Source organism: Bufo gargarizans, chromosome 3, assembly GCF_014858855.1.
Source record: "Bufo gargarizans isolate SCDJY-AF-19 chromosome 3, ASM1485885v1, whole genome shotgun sequence".
NCBI classification, from domain to species: Eukaryota; Metazoa; Chordata; class Amphibia; order Anura; family Bufonidae; genus Bufo; species Bufo gargarizans.
Window position 1 is genome coordinate 480,362,896 of NC_058082.1, and position 26,456 is coordinate 480,389,351.

Sequence of the window (26,456 nt, forward strand, 5' to 3'; positions counted from 1 at the left end):
CGGACGTGGCAATACCTAATGTGTATACTTTTTCTTATTTAAGTTTTACAATAATAGCTTTTTTTTAGTGTGAGAGCCCTAGCTTTTTTATTTTTTGACCGATTATCTTAGGTTTTTTTTTCTGGATGAGATGACTGTTTGGTACTATTTTGGGGGGGGGGGGGGGGGGCCATACGCCTTTTTGATCGCTTTATGTAAGATGACAAAAAATGGCTTTTGGCAATTTTTTTTATTTTTTTATGTTCACCTGAGGGGTTAGGTCATGTAGTATTTTTATAGAGCAGGTTGTTATGGACACAGCGATACCTAATATGTCTGCTTTTTTAAAAATTAATTTCACTTTAACACAATAATAGCATATTTGGAACAAAAAAATGTTTGAGAGCCATATTTTATTTTTTTTTTCCGATTTTTCTTATGTAGGGGCTAATTTTTTGCAGGATGAGGTGACGTTTTATTGGTACCATTTTGTGGGACATATGCCTTTTTGATCGCTTGGTGTTGCACTTTGTGATGTAAGGTGACAAATGTCTTTTTTCACTTGAAACTTTTTATTTTTATTAAAAACACTTTTTTTTCCCAATACATCTGTATTGTAATGCATTGCCTGTTAGTGTATGACACTGAGTCATACACTAACAGGTTGCCTAGGAGACGCAGCCTGAGGCTGGATCTCCTCGCTCCCGTAGAAGGCAGGTCCCGATGCCGTGCAAGGCATTGGGCAGCCTCTGCACGGCATCGGGCTGCCTGCTCCCTCACCCGCAGCAAACCCCTTTTATGTTGCGGTCAGTGCTGACTGCGGCATAGAAGGGGTTAATTCACTGGCATCAGTGTTTTCACCGATGTCGGCGCATACATCAGGGGTTCGGCTAACGGGAACAGCCGCTTCCCTGCAGCTCATCAGGCGGGCGCAGCTCCTGCACCCGCCCGATCAGTGGGACATAATAGTATGGCGCTGGGCGGCAAGTCACCTCCCGCTGCGCCGTGCTATTATAATGTCAGTTTGTCACTGGCTTTCAGCTTTTGCAGTTCAAAGGTTGAAAGCAGCAGAAAACCTGCTGCAATTTCTGCAGCATTACAGCTGCTCATTTTGTGTGGTTTTTATGGCTGCTTTCAGTCAAATGTGCTATAGACATATGGCTGCAGTGGTAGGCTACATTCACACGACCGTATGTGTTTTGCAGTCAGCAAAACATGGATCTGCAAAAAAATACTGGTGACGTATTTTTGGTTTATTTATTTTATTTTTTTTTTCCCGCGGATCCATTGTAACGGTGCCTATCTTTGTCCGCAAAACGGACAAGAATTGGACATGCTTGATCTTTTTAGTGGGACTATGGAACAGACATACAGATGCGGACGGCACACAGTGTGCCGTCCCCATTTTTTTACGGACCCATTGTAATATATGGGTCTACATCCTATCCTAAAAAAAAAAACGAAATGGGACAGACACTGAAACCAAATACGTTTGTGTGGATGAGGCCTTACTGTAGTACTCTAATTCTCTCTACTGTTTTAAGGTCTGCTATATGCGCATCACATAGGTGCCTCTGGTTAAAATATGCCAGTGTACGCAGGTATACTTTAAAAATGTTAAGGCCTCATGCACATGACCGTAGGTGGCCCATACCCGCAAACAGCGGGTCCGCGGTATACGGGCACTGGCCGTGTGCGCACCATATCACTTGAATGGCTACAGATACACGTCATGAGTATTGCCATATGGAAAAACGCCCATGCTATAAAAATATTTTCCCCATATGGCGAAACGGGGGGAAAAAAGTCAAAATGGCCAATTTGCTGTTTTTGGTCGCCTTATTTCCCACAAAAAATTTAAATGGTGATCAAAAAGCCGTACACACTCCAGAATGGTACAAGAAAAGTACAGATCATCCCACTCGCACAGCTCCTTACACATAACTAAAAAAAAAGTTATAGGGGTCAGAATATGGCGACGAAAAAATAAAACAGAATTTTTTTCCCCGAGATTTTCATTATTGTATCAGTATCAAAACGTAAACATATAAGGTATCGCCTGATTCGTACTGACCTGTAGAATATGTAATATTAAATGGTGATGTTGGAAACTACAACTAGTCCAGCAAAAAAAATAAAAATAAAGCCCCCATACGGCTACATGAATGACAAAATAAAAAAGTTATGGCTCTAGGAAGGCAGGGAACGCAAAACAAAAATGAGAAAACCTCTGGGGTAGAAAGGGTTAAGCGGTGCAAAATGTCTTAGGGCTCGTTAACTCGAACGTTTTTTTACGGTCCGTATACGGAACCATTCGTTTCAATGGTTCCGCAAAAATATGCATTCCGTTGACGTATTTCCGTTTTTCCCTTCCGTTGAAAGATAGGACATGTCCTATTATTGCTCCGCCAAAAAAACGGAACACATACGGAATGTATTCCGTATGTCTTCCGTATCCGTTCCGTTTTTTTTGCGGAACCATCTATTTAAATTTTGTGCCAAGCCCAATTATTTTCTATGTAATTACTGTATACCGTGTATGCCATACGGAAAAATGGAACGGAACCGGAAATACTATTGGGGGGTGGGGGGGGGGGGGAATGGCCCGCAAAACACTGAAAAAGACATACGGTCGTGTGAACGAGCCCTTATAAAAAGATTAGTACCAGGTACAAAAAGTAATTCCCGTTCTGCAATTGCCTGTGCCCCTGCTGCAGTCGCTGTGTGGTTTCAATTCATTATGTGAAACTGAAATGTTTCATATTGGTCTTCTGACACTGCACATTGTAACAATCAGATAAATAATCACAATGAAATAGCACCTCATACACATCTAGTACTATTTGGATTCTGTAGTATTTCCTATTTAAAGGAGTTTTATATATTTTTGGTTAAACCAATTTACCATTTTTAAGTTTTAATATACATTTTTAGCCCTTTTGTCTTCTGCAGCCTGCGTGTATTCTCATACACTGTAGGCTGCTCACACCTGTCCAATGTGAAATCCGTCAAACTAGCTTTATAATGGCTGTCTGTAGCTTTCCTGAACATACTTGTGTATGAAGAAATACAAGACAGGTTGGTTTTTGTTTTGAATTGCATGTTTGTTCCATATTTGCTAAAGTTGTCTTTTTTCATCTGTTTTTGTTTGGTCTATCTTTAAAGGATCTCTTGCTATTTTTTATTTTTTTGTGTGGATTGTGTATTTTTTGTTTCCTATACGGAAGGAGATGGGAAAAACACCAGAGACTTTCATTTAACATCTGGAGCTGGTGTTTTTCAGCAAAAACAACAGTTGCAGAAAAACGCCAACGAGACCCTATTCATGAATCTAACTGTAAACAAGTTAAAATATTTTGACACCGTTTTATTCTTTTCAGTGGAGAAATAAAATGGTAGTAATACAGGGATGTAATATGGAAGTGTGAATACGCCCTAAGGGTGTGGGAGAACGTACTGGACACTTTGTTTTTGTATTAAACGGGACACTTGTTCTAGAAATGGAAAACAGGGTTTATGTGGGAACCACAATAACACTATATCTTATCTTTTTCATACCCGTGGTCAGAAGAACCATGTCAGGCTTTGTGGAAAGTGAAGCCGAGGAGTCTGAGGAAGAATACAACGATGATGGGGAGGTGGTACAGAGATCCAACAAAAAGTTTGTCCAAGAAGATGATGGTAAGTGGAATAGATCATAGTACGCATCTGAAAAGCCCGTCTGATTTCTCCCTGGTCCCTAACTCTTCCAGTAGATGAATCAAGTTTTGTCTACTATCCTAAAACTGAAAGATAGGCTTACCGTAGATAATGGAGTCTTCTACCGTATAGGGTATCCGTTTGTAAGTCGCCTCCACTTTTGAATCCGCTATGGCCAAGTTATCCAATGCTGAATTTGGTTTATGACTTTAGGGTACACCATATTCCTTATCGCTGATTGCATATATTTTTATTGATATGATTTTAATTTTCACTTTGTCCAGATGAAGAGGAGGAGGATGAAAATCCAGATGAACAGGATGAACAAGGAAACTTAAAAGATTTTATCAATGACGATGATGAGGAAGAAGAGGAGGAGGAGGAGGAAGCAGGGAGTGAGTCTGGAGGCTCAGACGATGAAATTGGCCACAAGCCCAGAAAGCGCAGTAAGTGTGCATTATAGTTGATGTGGATTGTAATTGGCATAAACTGGGACAAAACCCTCGGTGATGCTACCACCTCAGGAAAGGGGTCGCCCGAAACATAGAGTACTTTCCTGTGACTGTGACATAAAATCATGGACTGCCAGTAAGCTGTGTCCTAGAAAGCACTTGTAGCTGTCCTACCTTGACTACTTTGCTTCTAAGAGCAACATACTTTTTGCGCAGCAGATTTCTGGGCATGTGTACACCGCTCTGATGTCAGCCAGCAGCACACACACTGGGGCTTCTATTCCCTTACTTGCCGCAGTCATTGTCCATTCTGATTTATCCCTCAAAGAGAACGTCCACCCTTCATGTCAATGAAAATAAGCAGCTGATTAGGATGCTGCATGGCGCGCACACAGTTATTTTGTGGGGGTAAAGTTATTTGTCTGAAATCAAGAACACTACCATCACTATCTGTGGAGTGACGTACAGTATGCGGCCTTTGATCGCAGTAGGATAATAACCATCGGCCAGAGAAATTCTGATGGCGAGGAACTCAAGCTAGGCACTGTGTAAATAGCAGAAACGCTAAGGCTCCATTCACAAGTCTGTAAGTGTGGTCCGCATCTGTTCCGCAATTGTGTGGAACGGGTGCGGACCCATTCATTCTCTATGGGGACGGAATCGATGCGGAAAGCATCCATTCCGTCCCCATACAGAATGAATGGGTTGCGGAAGCGATGCGGACCACACTTGCAGACGTGTGAATGGAGCCCATGTGCTCTCTGCATCCACATTTCCGGAGTGCGGCCCCCATCTTCCGGTCCGCAGCTCCTGAAAAAAAATATAACATGTCCTATTCTTGTCTGCAATTGCGGACAAGAATAGGCTGTTCTATGGGGGTGCCGGCCGGGTGTATTGCGGGTTCGCAATACACTTCGGACGTGTGAATGGACCCTAAAAAGGATACTGGGTTTAGGAACTGTATAGCGGGTTATGGGTCTGGTCAAGGAAGATACCAGTTACAGCATCTGCCGGGCACAGTGTGGGCATGCTGGAGTGGGAGACGGAGATGCCTACACTTCTGGCATTTTGTCTTTTTGCTGCTAGAGACAGATTTCCCCTAACAGGAAGTGGACAGCACCCTCGTGGCCAACACTTAGTATTAGAGGAGTAAGACAGCGTAATCTTAAACTAAAGTGATGTATGCTTCAGCACATTGGCTGTCTGATAGACAAGTTGTCTGATGTTCAGTGACTTTTTAAATATTAATAAATTATGGGTCATCAGTATTAGATTGTGGGCATCCAACTCCTGGCACTCCCATTGATTAGCTATTGGAAGTGGCCGCAGTGCAGCCAGCCAGCCATCCATCAGTTTCTTGGCCTCTGCGCAGCTTAGTTCATTCAAGTGAATGGCTTTGAGCTGTAATACCAAACACAGGCTCCCTAGATCGTATGGTGATGTGATTGGTATAATAAATAGAGGCCGCATCACTTGTCCAGGCACTATGGGCTGATCAGTGGAGGTGCCAGGACTCAGACTCCCTCCGGTCAGATACTGATGACGATAAGTCACTAATATTGATTTCCTGGGAAACCGTTTTAAGTTGCATTTTTTTTCTATTCCATTTGCAGCATTTGATGACAGACTAGAAGACGATGATTTTGATCTCATTGAAGAAAACTTGGGTGTTAAAGTAAAACGTGTAAGTAAATCTATTATGTTGTTCATTTTTATTGCTGCCATATTTCTAGAGCAGCGTGTTCTGCTGGAAATGACAACCCCTAGTTTGTGTTGTATGAGGGATTATGGGCTAGCATGTGAAATACAATGGGGGAGATTTATCAAAGTGGTGTAAAGTAGAACTGGCTTAGTTGCCCATAGCAACCAATCAGATTCCACCTTTCATTTTTCACAGCTCCTTTGTGATGTGCAACTAAGGCTACTTTCACACTAGCGTTCGGCTGTCCGCTTGTGAGCTCCGTTTGAAGGGGCTCACAAGCGGACCCGAACGCTTCCGTCCAGCCCCAATGCATTCTGAGTGGACGCGGATCCGCTCAGAATGCATCAGTCTGGCGGCGTTCAGCCTCCGCTCTGCTCAGCAGGCGGACACCTGAACGCTGCTTGCAGCGTTCGGGTGTCCGCCTGGCCGTGCGGAGGCGTGCGGATCCGTCCAGACTTACAATGTAAGTCAATGGGGTCGGATCCGGTTTGAAGATGACACACTATGGCTCAATCTTCAAACGGATCCGTCCCCATTGACTTTCAATGTAAAAGTCTGGACGGATCCGTTCAGGCTAATTTCACACTTAGACATTTTTTGACAATATAATGCAGACGGATCCGTTCTGAACGGATCCGATCGAACGCTAGTGTGAAAGTAGCCTAAGCCAGTTCTACTTTATGCCACTTTGATAAATATCCCCCTTTGTTTCCCATGTAGTAGCTCGAGTGGCTATTTGGAGCTTTTAAAGGGTTTGTGCAAAGTTTTTAGAGGGGTAAATGCATTGTATTACTTGAATTGGCAAGCAATATTTGTATGCACATATTTTTCCATTTCCCAATACAGCAAAAGTTCAGGCGAGTGAAAAAAATGTCAGACGATGAAGACGACGAGGAAGATGCTGGAAAAGAGGAGCATGAAAAAGAAGCCATTGCGGAGGAAATCTTCCAGGATGGTGAGGACGAGGATAGACATGACTTAGGTGAACAGCCAGTTATGGCTGCTGAAGAAGATGAAGAGGAGGAGGAAGAGGAATCTGGTAAGCATTTCTATCAGTGTTTTGTTAGGTTGAATATGAAATCAGACACCAGAACAGGAACTCATCCTTTTGTGCATTGCAGACATTGATGATTTCATTGTTGACGATGATGGACAGCCATTGAAAAAACCCAAATGGAGGAAAAAGCTCCCAGGATATGCTGATGCGTACGTAATAAGATTTAAAAATGCTTCACTATGGCAGGGTTGAGGGATTCCTACATGGTTTTTTTATTTGGTTTTCTCTTTGTATAATGATATTTGCTCATGGCATTTTAATTTTCTTTCAGTGCATTGCAGGAAGCTCAGGAGATCTTCGGTGTAGATTTTGATTATGAAGAGTTTGAAAAATACAATGAAGATGATGAGGAAATGGAAGAGTATGAATATGAGGATGAAGATGCAGATGGAGAAACTCGTGTCAGACCCAAGAAAACCGCTAAGAAGCGTGTAAGCAGACGCAGCATCTTTGAAATCTATGAGCCAAGTGAACTAGAGAGCAGTCACTTAACTGACCAAGATAACGAGATCCGGACCACAGATCTGCCGGAGAGATTCCAGGTAAATTGGCTATAAAACAGCAGATTAGTTGTGCCAGTGATTCATTTCTATATTGGCCGCCTTCAATTCTGTTAATAGTTCACCATTTTCAATTTGATTGTAATAGTGTGGAAATCAAAATTTTTCTTAAAATTTTATTCAGTTGAGGACAATACCAGTTAAATCTGCTGAAGATGATGAACTGGAGGAAGAGGCTGACTGGATCTACAGGAATGCATTTTCAACGCTAACTATTTCTCAACAGGTAGTTTGTAATACTGTTAACAAACCACTTTTTAAAGCTTTTAAGTGTTGACCTCTCCTCAGGACATATCCTCCATTCAACCCCCCCAACATTTCAGCTTTTCTGTGGTAAGTTGGCCCCGGAGCTACAGAGCACTGTCAGCATTGTAGTGGACAGCTCTCATCATTGCAGCCCAGCAGTGGAAAGCGCTGCTTACTGCAGTACTGACGGTACTCTGTAGCTCCTGTGTTGACTTCTGATCGGGGTGGTTGTGGGGTGCCTGCCCCTCCCCTCCCACCTATGGCGCTGTAGCGAAGTACAAACATGGCGCATGCAGTGGGCATCATGGCTGGCAGATCTCTGCTATTTCAAACAGCAGAGACCCGCGGCTAATGACCGTGACCGACATAAATGGCGATTGCGGTCATTAAATTGTTTAGATGCAGTGATCAAGTGAGATCACGGCATCGAAAGGGTGAAAAATCTTCTGCAGTTTAAATGCACTTAGTCTAGCTGAAGAGACCCAGGGCATTTAAGCGGCAATTCTTATTTTGGCCAGTAGGTGGCAGGCCAACTTAAGAAATAAGCAATTATTTTTTTTTTTTCTATAATTGTATGTTTATTATGGTATATAAAACAAAAAACGTGAATACACTCTTACAATGTCAAAGTGCACAGAAATTCAAAGGAGGAGCAATACACAAAACACATCACATACATATTAGATGAGCATATGTAACACTTGACAATATTCAGTGACGGAGCATTGAAGGCCAGACAAAAATAAAGCGTTGAATTGATCCAACTGAGATTGTGTCCATCTCTAACCAGTCTAAGAAGAAAACAAAAACTGCTGTGCAAAATATCTTAAACAAATGGCCAACAGACATGACAAACAACACAAACAAAGACAGAGAGGGGGGGGGGGGGGGGAAGCAAACCCTTCACCATGATTCCTCAAGGTTGCCTATTAGCCTAATAAGTGTCCCATATGGCGTTGAAGAGTGCCATTTTGTCCTGATACATAGCAGTGGAATACTCCATTGTTCAGACCACCATTACCCTGGCATACAAGTCAGAGACCCGTGGTGGGTCGGGGCTTTTCCATGATCTGGAAACTAGACAACGAGCTGCTGTTAGTATCAGTAGTAGCAGCAGCTTGAGTGCGTGTTTTTTTACTTGTTTGAGGACCACATTAAGCAGGAAGGACACAGGTTCCGGTCGGATTTCGGTCCCAAAAATGTCGGTCAGGAGAGCGCCTACTTCAGACCAGTAAGGGCCTATCTTGGGACAATCCCAGAAAATGTGAGGCAATGTACCCCTATGTAAGCCACATCTCCAACAATCACCCGGAACAACCGGATTCATTCTATGGAGGAGGTCAGGAGTGTGATACCAGTACACATTAAGATCTTATATTGGTTCTCCTGATGAAGTACCGACATAGATGATTTCGCTGCCCTCCTCCATATAAGGTGTCAGAGCGAGTCGGGTAAGACCCTCCCTAAGTACTCCTCCCACTTCACCATGTAGGAATGCCTTTGGGCCCGGTCAGGGAGTCAGCAATATAGCGTAAATCTCAGAAATTAAACCTTTCGCATGTACCCCGTCCCTGCATATGCGCTCAAAGGAGGTCAGAAGGGAAACCGTAACCACCGAAAAGATGGACTGGGCAAAGTGCCTAATCTGGATGTAGAAAAAGTTGGAGGAAGGTGGGAGATCATATTTGGCCTGCTATCTTGATTTAAAAAATATTTGGCCTGCAAGGTAGTGAACGGTAGGAGGACCCTAGTGAAGGGGTCCACAATGTCAGCGAACCGGAACACCCCCCTTTGAAACCACGGTCTCGTTGTGGACGTGACGAGACTAGCGGGAAGCGTGGGGTGATATAGGAAGGAGGTCATGGCGGAATGAGTGGACTCCAGAGGGAATTTACTACTGCACTGCCGCCAGATGCGTCTGGTACACGCCATGGCCCCTAGGAGATCCTTTATACCCTCAATTTTACATGTTCAGTGCTTTTTATGTATTTCCATAATCTTTTATAAACATGTACATATTTTTGTCTATAATCTCCTAATTTTGGTTTTAATCATTTACATATTTAAAAAGGGTGGTCTACGTTTTAGGTATTATGTACACTATTCGTGAATGCTCAGTGAATAGAGGAAGGGATCCTCACTCCGCCAGAGTGTAGAGCAAATAAAAAGAGCATCTCTTGCCCTGATGGACCTGTCCTTCATTACCCTGACAACCCATTAACTTGAATGGACACTGTGTAATGCTTACTTTCCCGTGATTGCACTGCAGGCTTTTCCCTCAGATAAACAGCTTAATGATGAGACACTTTGACATAACCTTATTGTCAAATGTAGTGATTGTCCAAAATGGAGAACCCCTCTTAAGGGTACTTATCAGGAGATCCTTGCTGACCGAACCATGGTCAGTGTTAGATACCAACCCCATGGTTCAGGCAACAAAAATCCCTTTAATGTTTGTTCTGATAATTGTCAGTGTACATAACAGACTCACTCTAATGTACTTATCTCCTGCAGCCCACTCTGATAGCATCCAGCCCCATGCATTCAACACCAGATAGGCGTAATAAATTTGTGTTGGGCTTGTGGTATGAACACAAACGACAACCAAATTATTCATTCAAAATTAATGAGCCAAGCAATAGAACTAAATGACTTTAAATGTTAATGATTTATAGTCACAGGCTGTCATAAATTAATTGAAAACCTCACAGTAACAGATGTACTACCTTCCCTTAACAGGAAAGCTGTGATTACTTGGAACGTGGTCAAGTTGGCAGCAACTTCGGTCGCAAAGGACCAAGCACTATACAGAAAATCCGAGAGGCTTTGAATTTCATGAGAAATCAGCACTTTGAGGTATGTGATGATTTGAGCAGACGTATCAGAAAATCTGAAGCTGATTGACCTAAATGCACTTAAATATCTCAATTGTTCTGCTTGATTAATGGAATCCTGTTCTTAATCATTCTGTATTCCAGGTGCCCTTTATTGCATTTTATAGAAAAGAGTATGTGGAACCGGAGCTAAACATCAATGACTTATGGCGCGTCTGGCAGTGGGATGAAAAGGTAAATCTAATTTCTTATAAAGAATTAGATTAAAGGGGTTGTACCAAATATAGAAGTTATCCCTTACCCACATGATAACAATAATTGATCTCTGGGGGTCCGATAGTTGAGAATGGAGACCCCGTTTTCCCTACCTGTTGGAGCAGCAGGCCACCCATGCGCTCCGGCCTCACTATTTATTATTTGTGGGACGGCCGGAAAGTCGTGGGGGCCTCAGTGGTCGGACTCCCAGCCATCAGTTATCTTCAAGACTTGGAAACAACCCCTTTTAAAGGGAATGATTTCTACTTTGTTAATGTCCTAGTGCCTTTTAAAGGGCCTGGAGTGATGACGTTTAAACTGCCTGGTTCTGTCAAAGTGTAGAGAGCACGGCAATGCAGAGAGAGCAGGGGGTTCTGTGTTCTCATATTTGAATGAAGCAGTGGTCCCGCATCTCTATTGCTGCTCCATTCAACTCTGTGGGACTACCAAAGGTAACACTATGGTACTTGACTATCTCTGGTAGTCCCATAGAGTTAAATGGTGCAGCACTATACATGACAGTCATCCCATTCAAATGGGGCTATACGGGACCCCTGTGGAATGCCTGTTCTCGTATTTCTTTGTATAATTCCAATGTTATTCCTGCTATAAATATTAATTAATTGACAGTTGGGTGTTGCCTTCCCCCAGCGTGACAGCGGCAGCAATAATTGTACAGTGTCCGGTTATGCAAAGACCCCTGTTAACATCCTGTAGCTCATACATTTCTAGTTTTTATTAATTTGTTTAACCTTTTTTTTTTTTTTTTTTTTGTTGTCCTGATTAAAGAAAATTTTGATTTATTATAAACATTTTTTTTTTCATTGCTCCACAGTGGACCCAACTCAGGATGAGGAAGCAAAATCTGATGCGCCTGTTTCAGAAGATGCAGGCCTATCAGTATGAGCAGATCTCAGCTGATCCTGACAAGCCACTTGCAGATGAAGTAAGACCTTTGGATACCACGGACATGGAGAGGTAATTTATTTATTTTTTAATTATTCAATGTGTTTAAGCAACTTCAAATATTTATTTGTGAAGTAAACTTAAATAACTTGCTTTACTTACGCAGACTGAAAGACGTCCGGTCAATGGATGAACTGAGGGATGTTTATAATCACTTTTTGCTGTACTATGGAAGGGATATTCCGAAAATGCAGAATGCAGCCAAGTCCAGCCAGAAGAAACTGAAGCGCATCCCTGAGGAGGGTGAAGAGGAAGGTTTGCAATTTCTAATATAGAAGAAAATGTACAGAGCACTATTATTTCCATTTATTAGGACATGTTGCACAATTGGGAGGATACATTGTTCTGCAATTTATTCTTTTAGGATGTTCATAGATGATGAGTCTGAAGCGTGGCAAAATCTGCTCACGGTTTACCACAAATAGCCATAATTTTAGTATACAATTAGATGGACTTAAAATTATTTGTAGGTTTTGTCGCACAGTTTGAAATGTGATCTTTACCATGACATGGCTGCATTATGTACAGACAAATTTACTTATTCAAAGAGTGGGGCTGTCTGTAACAAATCTGTCATCTTTATAGAATAAGATATTGGTCAATTTTATGTATTCTATAACGCTTAAAGGGATTGTTCACTTTGTCAATTTCTGAAATGCTAGTAACTTGTGTATTGGTACATGAAACACTAAAACTGCTCATTGCTTACTGCAGTACTCATGTAGAAGCTCCCTGCTGCCCATGGGTGCCTATTAAAAGAATGCTAAACTCAGAGCTTCCAAAATGGCAGCCATCACTATTACCCCTCTTTCCCCAGGGTATCCTCTACAGCTCCGGACCTGAAACCTTTCAGCTTAGGTGCAAACTGCAGAATGTCCTGTATCTGTGCCTGCCCTCAATTGTTTTCTTTGCATTACGTTATAGGAGCAGAGGCTGCTGAACAAGATGAGGAGCATAAAGGTCCAGAGTTAAAGCAGGCTTCACGTAGGGATATGTATTCTATCTGTCAATGTGCTGGTTTGGGTAAGTAGTTTCAGGGACAACATATTTGACTGCTGAATAAGTTATCATTGGTTGCACAGACCTTTTCACTTGTTAAAGTCAAATCAATTACTTTTTCTTTAAGAGTTCTTTGCAGAATGTACCGTATTTTCGGACTATAAGACACACTGGACTGTAAAACTCACCTAGGATTTGGAGGAGGAAAAGAAGAGAAAAATTTTTTCCATCAGATTTCAAAGCAGTTCCCCATTCTTCATCCGACCCCCATATCAGCCTCCCCCCCCAGCCCCAATCAGCCACAGATTCCACCCCCAGCCCCACTTAACCTCAGATCGTACCCTTATCAGACGTTACATATCCAGGAGACACCGCTCCACTGCTTCTTCTGGGTCCCTCCATCAGGTCATAGTGGATGACAATGGAAAGTGGTCATTAGCATTCTGACTATAAGACACACTGCCACTCTTCTCCCAATTTGTGGGGGGGGGGGGGGGGGGGGGAAGTGTGACTAAAAAATACAGTAGTTCAAAATTCATACTGAAACTGCTTCAGATATGTGCTTTCTGTCACTTTTGTACACTTTTGTAATGAAGCTTTGTAAATCTACAAAATGTAAAAACTAAATGTAATTTTTATATATAGATGGTTTGGCAAAGAAGTTTGGATTGACACCAGAGCAGTTTGGTGAGAACTTGAGAGACAGTTATCAGCGTCATGAGACAGAACAATTTCCAGCCGAACCTTTAGAACTTGCTAAAGATTATGTGTGCAGGTAAGTTTGTGGTTTACATATATATTCACTGAAAATCATATTTTGTACTTAATGCTGTGTTTAAAGAAAATCGCTCACCACAATCCTGGACTATTATCTGCATAAAAGGAGTTCACTGCCCCAGACGCACGCTATTCCCCCCCGCAGTCCGCTTTTAAAGCTGTACTGAAATGCATTGTCATGACTGTTGTGCAGTTGCACGTTAGTCCTCCCCATAATGGAAGCACAGTAGTCTGGACTTTGTATTAAAGCACAGCTTTGAGCACTGACAGCATTTGAACAGGGGCAGTAGGAAAATGAAAAATGACTTGATCTCCTTATGTGCAGTACTGCTCAGGTACTGTAGATAATAGTCCAGAATTGTCGTTCCTTTTAAGTGTACTGTATTCTTGGATCTCAATCCTAAAGTAGGATAAGTTGAAGGATGTCTGTCAGCAGATTTGTACCTATGAACTTGACTGACCTATTGCATGTGCGCTTGGCCGCTGAAGACATCCGTGTTGGTCCTATGTTCATATGTGCCTGCGTTACTGAGAAAAATGATGTTTTAATATGTGCAAATGAGCTTCTGTTACACCTAGAGGCTCAGCTCTCTGCGACTGCCGCGCCCTCTGCACTTTGACAGATCCAGGTGCGATGATGATTTAGCTGCCTGTCCTTGTCAATCAACGTGGAAAGGTTGCAGAGAGCTGAGCCTCTAGGAGTAACGGCAATGCCCCCGTTGCTCCTAGAATCGAATTTGCATAAATTAAAACATCGTATATTCTTTTTCTCAGCAATGCGGGCACATATGAACATGGGACCAACTCTGATGCCTTCAGCAGCCAAGTGCACATGTAACAGCTCAGCCAGTGTCATAGGTACAAATCTGCTGACAGATTCCCCTTTTAAGCTATCTGCATTTCAGGATGATGATTATTGGGAGCCCTTGACAATAACCATTTTATCAAAAGGCAGAATTTTAAAGCTTTTTTTTCTTCATTTTTATGTTCTTGAAATGTTTTATTTTTTTTTATATTCAATAGTCAATTCACCACTCCAGAGGCCGTGCTTGAAGGTGCTCGGTATATGGTTGCTCTGCAGATTGCGAGGGAACCATTGGTCAGGCAGGTTCTTAGGCAAACCTTCCAGGAAAGAGGGAAGATAAACCTTGTTCCAACCAAGAAGGGCAGGAAGGTAATAATTTGTTATATTTAAATAAAATGAAAAGTAGAATATATTTTTAGCACATAGAATCTGTCCAAAAGTCTTAGCACTAATTTAGTAATGTCTGCTTTTTAGATTGCAAGAAATATGATGTAAGCTAGTGTATTCTAATCATACATTTATGCACATTCAGGAAATTGATGAAGCCCATTTTGCATATCCATTCAAATACCTGAAGAACAAACTTGTTAAAGAGCTTAGAGATGACCAGTTTCTTAAGATGTGCATTGCGGAAGAAGAAGGACTGATTACGATTGAGATGTCTATTGATATGAAGGATGTTGAAGGGTAAGTAGTGGTAATTCACTTCTACTGTGAAACTTTATATAACTGAGTTGGATAACCATTATGAGCACACGTGAATCACATTGTGTTTTACACATTTTGCTTTAAGTCGGCCAAACACCTTAGATAGCTGAATGCTCACTCGGCACATAGCTCTCCGCCCTTCTGCCACTTTACACACTCTTGGCTCGGTTGAGCTTGCACATGCTGTCAGTGGGAAGCGTCTACCAGTGACATGCTGTCCTTGAGGACAAAGGAATTTAATGGTAAAATCACAAAGACAGCACATATAAAGGACCAGGCACACCGAAATAATAAGAGCAATCGTTATTACAACAAGAAATGTCAGTCACAAATTTAAAACCTGATCATCACAATGGAATGCTATATAAAACACTCCACTTCCAAGTGCGCACCCCAAATTGGGCCTAATTATGTCCACTCCCTACTATAAGGAGAATTCCAAATGGGCCAATTCAAAATATAACATCATTTAAAATAAGTACACATAAATAACAGCTGATCCCCCGGCGGGTGCCGGGACTCGGACCCCGCCAATCTGATATTGATGATCTGAGGATGGGTTGTTATTTCCCTGGATAACCCAATTAAAGTTCATGTAGGGAGGTACATTGCATCGCTTTGGGGGGGGGGGATGGATATCGCAACTTGGCTCCCCTTGGTTACGATAATCTGTTGTGTATGGCCACCTGTAGTTGAATACAGCACATAATATTCTCCATTTAGCATTTTGCCGTAATAGTGCATTTTTTTCTTTTTTCTTTTTTGCAGTTTCGGCAATGAGCAGACCTACTTTGAAGAGATTAAGCAGTTCTATTACAGAGATGAGTTCAGTCACCAAGTACAAGAATGGAACAGGCAGAGAACTCTGGCAATCGAACGTTCCCTAAAACAATTTCTTTACCCCCAAATGGGCAAAGAGTTAAAGAGCAAACTGATACTGGAGGCTAAAGAGTTTGTAGTAAAGGTGAGACCTATTTTCTAAAATGCACTGGAAAAATAAAAGCTGGAATCTGGTCGAAATGGGCAAAACTGACACTTTAAGACACGCTTACTAAAGCTGCATGTCCATTTTCTTGTGCATAAAAGTCAAATTTTTACGCAAGTGACACTTTTGCATATTCCGACACTGTTTAATAAGTTGCCGGGGCTTAGTGGAAAGGGGTGCATCCTCTGTCCATCATATTTACCATGAAATCTGCAACAGCCCATGGTTGCTGTAGATTTTATTTCCTGCCGCACGGACAGCACACAATGTGACAGATTTATTGTGTACTTTAAAGGGCATCTGTCAGCAGATTTGTACCTATGAAGTTGACCTTATGCATGTGCATTTGGCAACTGAAGGCATCTGTGTTGGTCCCATGTTCATATGTGCCCACATTGTTGTAATATATACAAATGAGCCTCTAGGAGCAAGAGAGGCGTTGCCCTTACACCTAGAGACTCCGCTTTCTCTGCAGCTGTTGCGCCCTCAGCACTTTGACAGGGCCAGGTGTGATGACTTTCACTGCCTGGCCTTGTCAATCAAAGTGGAGATGGAGCGGCAGTTGCGGAGTCTCTAGCAGTAAAGGTAACGCCCCCGTTTCTCTCAGGCTCATTTGCATATATTAAAACATCATTTTTCTAAGCAATGCAGGCACATAGGACCAACACAGATGTCTTCAGCTGCCAAGTGCACATGTAACAGGTCAGCCAGTGTCGTAGGTACAAATCTGCTGATAGATGCCCTTTAATCAATTTGATGCATCTTACTGCAAACTCCATATGATATAGCAGTGTTCACGAAATGTGCCGCTTTGTGTCTGCAATAGTTTTTAGTAGTAAGAAGTCTTGAAGCTCTCAAAAAGAGAAACAATGCAAAATATTGTAGTTTGATACCTTTTAGTGGCTAACTAAAATAAGTGATGTTATGAGGAAGGCTTTCGAGACTCTTGGGTCTCTTCAGGTCAGAAATGAAAAAATCTCTAAAGAAACATGGATATACTCAGGAAAGAACAGAGAGGTGGAGTAATAAATTCATAGTAGCAACCACAAGCGCGTCACAGCCAGGGAGTAAAAACGCTCACCTTCTCCCTGGCTGTGATGGGCTCTGCTGCCATTGGACAGCTCACAGCCAGATGTCTCCTCCCTGTACCGATGGTCTACTCTAAATTAACATATCGGGTGCCAAATACAGTGGGGGACACAGCTGCGGAACGGAGGGGTATTTTAGAAAAAAAAAGTGTATGCATCTGTAGGGGCCACCCTGTCTGGTAAGCATACCAGTTTGTAACACACAATCCCATGAAGGGTCCTCTTTAATTAGTTTACAGATAAGCCATGTGAAAGTTTCTGAGTTAAATAGTTTTTATGCATGTGTATGTATCATGCCTTATCTTGGGTTGTAAAATGTCATAACTTGTATGTGAGGGATATGAAGGCTGATCCATGTGAGGATTAGTTCTATTGAATGAGGTAAAAGCTTTGGTGGATTTGCCACATTCAAAATGGGAAAACTATGGGATTCTATGGTGGATTTTTCCTGTGGAAACATGCTCTAAGACTGAATTTATCTTTAAAGTCTTGTAGCCGTAAGCTGTACAACTGGCTGAAGGTGGCGCCATACCGTCCCGACCAACAAGTTGAAGAAGATGATGACTTCATGGAGGAGAACCAAGGCAAAGGAATTCGTGTATTAGGCATGGCCTTCTCTTCTGCTAGGTGGGTGTGTGTTAAGACTGATGCTTCTTCGGTGATTCTGCTTAAAGGGGTTCTCCCATGACTAATGTAAAAAATTAAAATCCGAGATCATATAGTACATGACAATCTCTTTCTAATAAAGCTAAAACCAGCCCTGTTCCCCTGTACCTCAGATGGATATAGAGATCTCCACATTCATTTTCTGCTAGATTTCTATCAAGCTGGCAGCTCAAGGGGAGTGTCTTTTCAGCTGCAGCTCAGGGGGCGTGTCTCAGCTCTCCCTATCACAGCTCAGGGGGCGTGTCTCAGCTCTCCCTATCACAGCTCAGGAGGCAGTTGAAGGATGAAACTGAGCATTTGCGGCCTTCTCAGTGAGCAGGACAAAGAAATAAGAAAAAACAAACAGCAGGAGGAGCTATACAGATATATTTTATTGAATAGCTCAGTGGCTATTCTGAATTTTTAATTACATACAATTACAAAAGAATTCAGATCCAGGTGCTGGTTTGAAAACTGTAGAATATTTTTCGTAGGACAACCCCTTTAAAGAAAATTTAAAGTATCCTCTACCGGACAAATGTGTCATGAGTAGAGACCAGCATTAATGCATGTTGCCCATGAGACTGAGAGCATACAAACATTATACTGGTAATTCTGAATCTTTTATGTAGATTTGTTGCAGCTAGAGCTATGGTTCTATGATGTACCAAATATTGGTGCAATTTTTTCCTTTATAGAGATCACCCTGTGTTTTGCTCCCTGATTAATGGAGAGGGTGAAGTGACAGACTTCTTGCGCCTGCCGTACTTTACCAAAAGAAAGAACGCATGGAGGGAAGAAGAAAGAGAGAGGAAGGTCAGTCCTAATGTCATATTCATCATGCCCTTTAACTAAAGTGAAACACTGACGTTTACCGTTACTTCTCATAGACTCAAGACATGGAGACGCTTAAAAAGTTTTTGCTAAGCAAGAAACCTCATGTGGTTGCCATAGCTGGTGAAAATAGGTATGTTCTCTAATTAGCTACTTTTGTAATACATATCCTTTTTAAGTGGATATGGTCCATATCTTGTGTTTTCCTCTTTTCCCCTATTGTGAGATGCGTAATCTAAATAAACAATATTATAGTGGCGGCCATCTTGCCTGAGCTGTTCTTAACAGCTTTTGGAAAGCATTAAGAAAATTGCTTTTCGGCAGCCCCATGGGCCGTAGACACTGGTCATTGACTTCTATGGGAGAGTTTTCTAGGCATGCTCTGTGACCTGTGCAGAGGTCATTCAACGAAAGAATAGATAAACTGTGACAATCGCCTATTGTGAATGGTGGATCCTGCCTGTAATTATATCATTCCTGTGTATAGATAAGCAGGTAACTGCAGTTACAGACCAAGAAGTGGCGCCTATTATTAGATCCAATGCAAAAACTTCAGGATTTTATGATTTTTGTTTCAATATAGATAGTGACATGGAAAATAATAAATAACCATCAAAAATTCTTTAAAAATGTTAAATATAGATTTAAGCAATAGGTCATTTTCTGATGACACATTTCCTTTAAGACCACGCTGTGAACAGCTCTCAGTACATGGGGGAGATGTGATCAGTGATTGTGTCAGTGTGTATACAGAGATGGCTGTCAGTCACTGTTAGCTGTTCATGAGGGGGTAATCTTAATTTGAGAAAAGCAGAGCTATGTATAAAATATAAATTTTACTGAGTCTCTTTCACACAGAACTATATATCAATCTGCTCAGCTCCGACTCGATAACATGCTGCCTGTAGATTGCGTTGAATTGTGGTGACAGGTCCTCTTTACCTCCTTGAATTGTGCAATACTTGGCATGTACGTTGCCACTCCACTCAAAATCTGTGGGGCTGCCGAAGATAGCAGAGTGTAGCACGAGCTGGCAGTCCCATAGGTTTTGAATGGAGTGGCACTGAGCATACTCGACCTCCATTCTCTTCAAGTGGGTCGGGAAGACCAGGTACTACCAGTCCCAGCTTTCAGGCAGGTTTTTTCATATAAGTGTTGGTTGTGGGTAAAACCCTTTTTAAAACTCTGTTGCTAGTCTCCATCACTGAGCTTTGAAAAATCTGTACATTGTTTCTTTATATTCTGGTGTTTTTCCTTATTTCAGAGATGCGCAAATGATGGTTGATGATGTTAAACGCATTGTTCATGAGCTTGAGCAAGCCCAGCAGATGTCCTCTATTGGAGTGGAAATGGTGGACAATGAGTTGGCAGTGCTGTATATGAACAGCAAAAAATCTGAAGTAAGATATTGTAACTCTACTGTGTAGAGATTGTGGTTTAATAAAAATATTAAGTTTTTATTTCTTAAGAATTGTCGATTTCTGTGTAGTAAATGTGTTAATCATATTTGCTATTTTTAATGTGGGCATTATTTGCCACTTCCTATTTTAACCACTGAATCTCTTAGCTGATATGCTGGTATCCTACATATCATTTTATTTTATTTTCTTTACAGTGTGACTTCCGTGATTATCCTCCAATTTTACGCCAGGCAGTTTCCATAGCTCGACGCATTCAAGACGCGTTGATTGAGTTTTCTCAAGTCTGCAGCACTGATGAAGATATTTTGTGCCTGAAATTGCATCCATTACAAGTAAGTGTCAGTGTTTTTGCGCTGCCTAGTCATATAAAGCCCATTTCTCGCCCAATTTCCTTGGGGGACACAGAAGACCTTGGGTATAGCTCATCTCCCTAGGAGGCGTGACACTAAGTGAAAACTGTTAAGCCCCTCCTCCATCAGCTATACCCTCAGCCTGGAGAGAGAGACTGCCAGTTTTTGCTTAGTGTCCAAGGAGGCAAGACACTCCCTGCTACTGCAGGGCTGTTTTCTCCTTGTTTAAATTTTGATTTTTACTTTTTCTTTTCTTTTTGTTCCAGATCATCAGGGACAACAGAGTCGCACTAGACCTCTCTGTTTCTCCCGGGGTTGAGCTGCGCCAGTGCCGGTCACCCGCACTGCTGCCTCCCCCACAGAAGACAAGGTGGATCAGGGCAGCCCAGCTCCCCTACATCCCGCCAGCGCAAGGGTCGCCCGCACGCCAAGTCCCTCTCCCAGCGTCCTGCCACTACGGTGCCAGTAGCTGAAGGGGCGACCCTGCTGGAATGGACCGAGGGTGAAGACGACTATGGTGAGAGAGTGGCTTCTCCAGCCCTACGTCCCCCACCCCCCACCCTGGTCTCCTGCGTGCTTGACCCCCCATACTTGGACCCTTCGGTCACTGCTGGACCTAGGCTGGCCCCTGGGGTGCTGCGGGGCGACATTCCACTCCCTGCTCCCTCCCCTCCCTTCTGGCCCTCATGGGACATTTTAGCAGCAGAATGCTGCGAATAGGCAGCCACATCGCCTCCCTTCACATATCAGCGTCCCTCCTGGAACGCTGTGCTCACATCCTCACGGGCACCCAGTCTCAGGGTCCCCCCATCCCCTCACCGATGCGCTGCTCTGGACCGGGGGCCTTTTCCTGACGGCAGTGCTGCTTGGGCGACCGCACCTCCGGCGCTTCTAACCGGCCTGCTGGGCCGCACCTCCGAGCTGGGCCGCACTTCCTTCCGGCCCCCGACTGTTCCGGCCTGCGGGGTAGACTCCCGCGGCCGGCATTGGCTTGAGCACGATGCTCCAACGATTCCGGCCGGCCGTCGGCAACTTCCGGCCGGCCGGGCGCCGTAAATTTTGGTCCAGGCTTCTGCCTACTGGGCCGCATTCCGGCGCTCCACCCGGGCCCCTGACTTCCGGTCCGCGGGGTGGGCTTCCGCGGCCGGTTTGTCCAGGCAGTCCGCTCCGGTTTCCTGTGCGGCCCCGGTCAGCCGGGTGCCGCAGAAAATTTAGGCCCCGGCTTCACGGCCTGCTAGGCCGCAAACTTCCGGCCTCTGTTGGAGGGGGCGGGAACTTCTCCGGGCGCGAATTCTTCCCGCCTGGATGTTCCCCGCCCCCAGGGGATCGCGGCGCCGCCGCCTCCTCCTCCCTTCCAGGTTGGTGGCTGTTAACCCTTCGGGTACCGGCCCCCGTGCTTCTGTTTGTTTTGCTCGGCTGATGGGCCTATATGGCTGGCGCGCCCCCCCCCCTTTCTACTTCTATGCTGGGCACCTGTATGGTGGCACTTCTTTCTGCCTCAGTGAGGCTATTTTTTATTTGGGAATGCATAACATGGTTAAGCTAATGGATTTCTTGTGCGCTGCGCAGGACGCTGCAGCCTTATCTCAGTAGCGCCGCCTGTATGCGTGCTGCTTCCATGAGCGGCATGGTGTCGCACTCCCCGGCTGGTGCATGCTTCCCTTCTTTAGCCCTCTCCGGGATGCAGCGCTGGCCAAGTGCATGCGCCCTCCAGCTATGGTAACTGCCATGTGCAGACAACCCCTTCCTAGGCGAAATACTGCACTCTCTCGGGATGCAGGCTTGCCTGGTGCATGACCCCCCGCTTAGGTGGAATACTGCACTCTCACCGAATACGGTGTTGGCCATGTGCACGAGAACGCTGCACTCGTTGGATTCGCTGCAGGCCATGTGCACAACCCCCTTCCATAGGCGGAATGCTGCACTCATTGGATTCGTTGCCGGTCTTGTGCATGTCCTCCTTCCATAGGTGGACTCTGCACTCTCGCCAGATACGGTGTTGGTCTGGTGCACGACCCCCCTTCCATAGGGGACCGCTGCATTTTCACTGGATTCACTACCGGCCATGTGCGTGATTCCTTTCCATAGGCGAAATCGCTGCTCTCACTGGATTTGATACCGGCCATGTGCATGACCCCCTTCCATAGGCGGAATGCTGCACTCACTGGATTCGCTGCCGGTCTTGTGCATGACCCCCTTCCATAGGCGGAATGCTGCACTCACTGGATTCGCTGCCGGTCTTGTGCATGACCCCCTTCCATAGGCGGAATGCTGCACTCACTGGATTCGCTGCCGGTCTTGTGCATGACCCCCTTCCATAGGCGGAATGCTGCACTCACTGGATTCGCTGCCGGTCTTGTGCATGACCCCCTTCCATAGGCGGAATGCTGCACTCACTGGATTCGCTGCCGGTCTTGTGCATGACCCCCTTCCTCTAGGCGGAATACTGCACTTCATTGGTTATGGTGCTGGGCAGCCGGCCATGTGCATTACCCCCTTCCATAGGCGGTATGCTGCATTCTCATTGGATTCGCTGCCGGCCTTGGGCATGCCTTCTTCCCTCAAGCGCCATGCATACACCCTCACTGACTGGGGTCGTTCTCTCGCTGATAAGTTGCTGGCCGCGTGCAGGACCCCCTTCCATGGTGGGATGCTTGCAACTCACTAAATCCACTGCCGGCCATATACATGTTCCCCCTTCCGTGGGCGGTGTACGGCACTCTTACTGGATTCGCTGCCGGCCATGGACATGTCTCCTTTCCTCAGGCAACATACACACACTCTCACTGACTGTGTTTGTTCTCTCGCCAGTGTGCTGCTGGCCAGGTGCCTGACCCCCATCCATGGCGGGGTGCTCGCATTCTCCCTGGTTGCAATACTGGCCATGGGCATGGCTCCCCCTTCTGGGCAGCATACTGCACTCTCACCAGATACGTTGCTGGCCTCTAAGTTGGGTGAAATGCTTGCACTCCCATTGGATACGGTGCTGGCCTTGTGCGTGACCACCCCTCATTCCATGGGTGGACTTTTTGTACGCTCACAGGACTCACACCTGTCCTTGTATGTGCTGTGCTGGACTTGTACTTGTCCCCATTCATTGGCGAAGTAGTTGTACTCTCACAAAATTCGGTGTTTGGTGGATTATTGCACACTCACTTAATGTTAGGATTACCCTGTGCATGTCCCCTTTTCACTAGGTGGACGTCCTGCTGGATGCGGTGTGGCCATGTGCATGGCCCTCTTCTGGGTGGAATATGGTATGTCTTCCTTCTCTGAAGTAGGTGCTGGTCTTGGGCATCACCCCCTTGTTGGGCGGGCTTTGCACGCTTGCTGCCCGCACTGTTTGCCAAGTACATTGCCCTCTCTTCTGGGCAGACTGCTTGCGCTCCGTCGCATGCCATACTAGTCTTGTGTGTGTCCCCCCTTCCGGTTGCACTTTGCACTTCTGTGGGGCTCTGTGGCTGGCCCTCCTTGCTGTATGACTATTTCGCAGTGGGCGGACACTCTTGGGGGCTGCTACTCTGTGCGTTGTTGGGCCGTGTATGCCTTCTCCTTCCGTAGGTGGGTTGGCTTTCTCACTGCTTATGGGGCTGCTTGTACGTATGCCTCCATTCTTCCTGCGACTTGTCGTTTTTCTCTTGGGATACGGTGATTGCCGCCGGCCTGGCACTCTTCTCTGAGGAGATCTTTCTGTTCACCTGGCCTGGATGGGCTCTATTGTTCTACTGCAGCGAGCTGGGTGGTATCCGTTCTCTGTTCGGAGGGTATATTTGGTGTTTCCGTTGTGACGGTATCCACCATATTCGTTGCCCTTCCGTCTGGGGAGTGTTTGTGGTTCCTGGATGCGTACCCATTAGTTACCCTGTGGCGTTGCTTCCCAGCGCAAGCTGTCACATGGTCGAGAGCGCTGTCTCCAGCGTCCCTCGCAGTCTACGTTGGCTCTGGCCGGATTACGGTTCCCTCGCCTGTTGCCATTCCTCCTCTTGGATGCGTTTTGGTTTGAGTCCTTCCTGTTGGCACCCTCCGTGCTTCAGTTTGTTTTGCTACCAGGTTCTAGCCGCTCTTTTTGAGCAGGTCGCCCAACTTCTCTTGGTTGCCCGATTACCGAGGTCAGGGACCTCCACTTTCGATTCGTTAGGGTATTCGCCTTCTGCGAATTGGTGAGCCGGACATCTCGGAGTAGCGGAGTTCTGCTTTTTGAGCGGTCCTGTGGCTTCCCTGTTGCCCACTCCTCCTTGCGGTTGGAGGGTGTCATCCGTCTTCTCGGCTATTTTTTCTCTCGACGGCTCTGTTTTGGCTTCTCCTGGGTCAGTTTCCCTCCGATGTGGCTTCTGCCCCGGCCAGGCTTCAGGGGCTGTTCCTTCACTGCCCTCCCCCCTGGGGAGACCATGGTGGTTCATATGGATGGTCCCGGTGTTCCTTATGACCTCGTACTGTCTCCATTGTTCACACTGGCTGTACTAGCTGTGTGCCTATTACCGGGTTTGCCGCATTCTGTCCTCCCGCTGGGTGCAGATTGCTTTTACCATTCTGGGCGCTGGTCCTGCTTGGACTTTACCTTCTCGGTAACCTGGCGTGCCTACTTTCTTCTGTCAAGATTACCCTTCAAGCCCCCTCTTCGGGTCTGTAGAACACCTTCCTGTGGTGGCTACAACGACAAGGACTTTAGCCTGACTTGTCCTGGAGTCTGTTGGAAACTGGCCGGGTCCCTTTCGGTTCCTTCCGTTTGTCCATCTGCTCCCCCACTCCGCGTGGATTCGGGACGGCGTTGCTCGGGGGCCGACGGGACCAGTTTTCCCAACCTTTTTGCCGTGTCACTGATTTGCGCTTACTCGCATTGGATTTCCTCCCGTCTGCCCAGACGAGTCCAGCGAGCACACTAGTGTTAGCTCCCGGCCGTGCTTCGTCCAGGTTCTGTTGTCTGACTTAGGGTCTTCCCTGGGGTTCTTTAGGAAGCTGGGCATTCACCCAATTCTGCCTTTCTCTTCCCGTGATTCGGTCTTCTCCAGTCTGGCCTGGACCTGCGACTGGGACTCTGTTACTTGAAGTGTCTGCAGTTTTTTGCTTGGACATCTCCGACTCTTGTCGACGCTCGGTCTCTTGTTTCCAGGAGGTCCGCGCCAAGGTTCACGGCTCCTGGGTGCTTTCCTCCGCTTAACCACATGGCTATTGCTGTGGTTACTGCTCAAGGGCAGGGCTCTGTTTTTTTGGTGTCACCGTTCATTTCACCAGAGCGGTTGGTGCTTCCGGGGCTGGAGGCATGGGCTTCAGCCATGTCATTGTGCAGGGTGGCCACGGTCTTCCTTGCACTCTTTCCCAGGTTTTCCTGGGTGCGTACTCTGGCTTCGGCGGCGGTTGCTGCCTTGGGCCGCCTGGTTTTTGCAGGTGGCATTTCCTTGCTGCCTTCGGGTGCTTCGCCTTGGTGCTGTGGTCCCTCCCCTCTTGGACTGCTTTTGAACGTCCCAAGGTCTTCTGTGTCCCCCAAGGAAATTGGGCGAGAAAACGAGATTTTTGTATAACTTACCAGTAAAATCTCTTTCTCGCTCTTTCCTTGGGGGACACAGCACCCACCCATTCATTGGTTTTTTTCTACACGGTTTCCGAGTTTTGTTTACCCGTTGGGTAGTTGGCTTGTTGTTTCCACTGGTTGGACTTTGCCTTTTCTCACTACTTGGACACGCAACTGGCAGTCTCTCTCTCCAGGCTGAGGGTATAGCTGATGGAGGAGGGGCTTAACAGTTTTCACTTAGTGTCACGCCTCCTAGGGAGATGAGCTATACCCAAGGTCTTCTGTGTCCCCCAAGGAAAGAGCGAGAAAGAGATTTTACTGGTAAGTTATACAAAAATCTCGTTTTTGTAATCTTAAATTATAATTTTTCTGTTATGCTAGGATCATGTAGTGAAAGAAGAACTGCTTAATGCCCTGTATTGCGAATTTATCAACCGAGTAAATGAGGTGGGAGTGGATGTCAATAGGGCCATTGCTCATCCATACACTCAGTCGCTCATTCAATACGTCTGCGGACTTGGACCCCGTAAAGGCACTCACCTGCTGAAGGCAAGTTGCTTTCTTCTGCTCTCATATTTCTGGAAC

The 26,456-nt window shown here is 45.2% G+C and overlaps 1 protein-coding gene across 1 annotated transcript in view; it reads left to right on the forward strand.

Annotated features, from left to right (window-relative positions):
* The window catches only part of SUPT6H (SPT6 homolog, histone chaperone and transcription elongation factor), a 47,763-nt gene that overhangs the window by 6,758 nt on the left and 14,549 nt on the right, over positions 1-26,456 (forward strand). Inside the window, exons 2-23 of the mRNA XM_044283796.1 lie at positions 3,548-3,660; positions 3,963-4,124; positions 5,744-5,814; positions 6,679-6,871; positions 6,954-7,038; positions 7,161-7,431; positions 7,574-7,675; positions 10,435-10,551; positions 10,674-10,763; positions 11,620-11,762; positions 11,857-12,005; positions 12,675-12,773; positions 13,395-13,524; positions 14,550-14,700; positions 14,864-15,018; positions 15,808-16,003; positions 17,600-17,739; positions 18,456-18,573; positions 18,648-18,724; positions 19,856-19,991; positions 20,207-20,344; positions 26,253-26,420. Of these exons, the coding sequence (XP_044139731.1) occupies positions 3,555-3,660; positions 3,963-4,124; positions 5,744-5,814; positions 6,679-6,871; positions 6,954-7,038; positions 7,161-7,431; positions 7,574-7,675; positions 10,435-10,551; positions 10,674-10,763; positions 11,620-11,762; positions 11,857-12,005; positions 12,675-12,773; positions 13,395-13,524; positions 14,550-14,700; positions 14,864-15,018; positions 15,808-16,003; positions 17,600-17,739; positions 18,456-18,573; positions 18,648-18,724; positions 19,856-19,991; positions 20,207-20,344; positions 26,253-26,420 (2,997 nt within the window). The 5' untranslated portion in view covers positions 3,548-3,554. The remainder of the gene's footprint in view (positions 1-3,547; positions 3,661-3,962; positions 4,125-5,743; positions 5,815-6,678; positions 6,872-6,953; positions 7,039-7,160; positions 7,432-7,573; positions 7,676-10,434; positions 10,552-10,673; positions 10,764-11,619; positions 11,763-11,856; positions 12,006-12,674; positions 12,774-13,394; positions 13,525-14,549; positions 14,701-14,863; positions 15,019-15,807; positions 16,004-17,599; positions 17,740-18,455; positions 18,574-18,647; positions 18,725-19,855; positions 19,992-20,206; positions 20,345-26,252; positions 26,421-26,456) is intronic.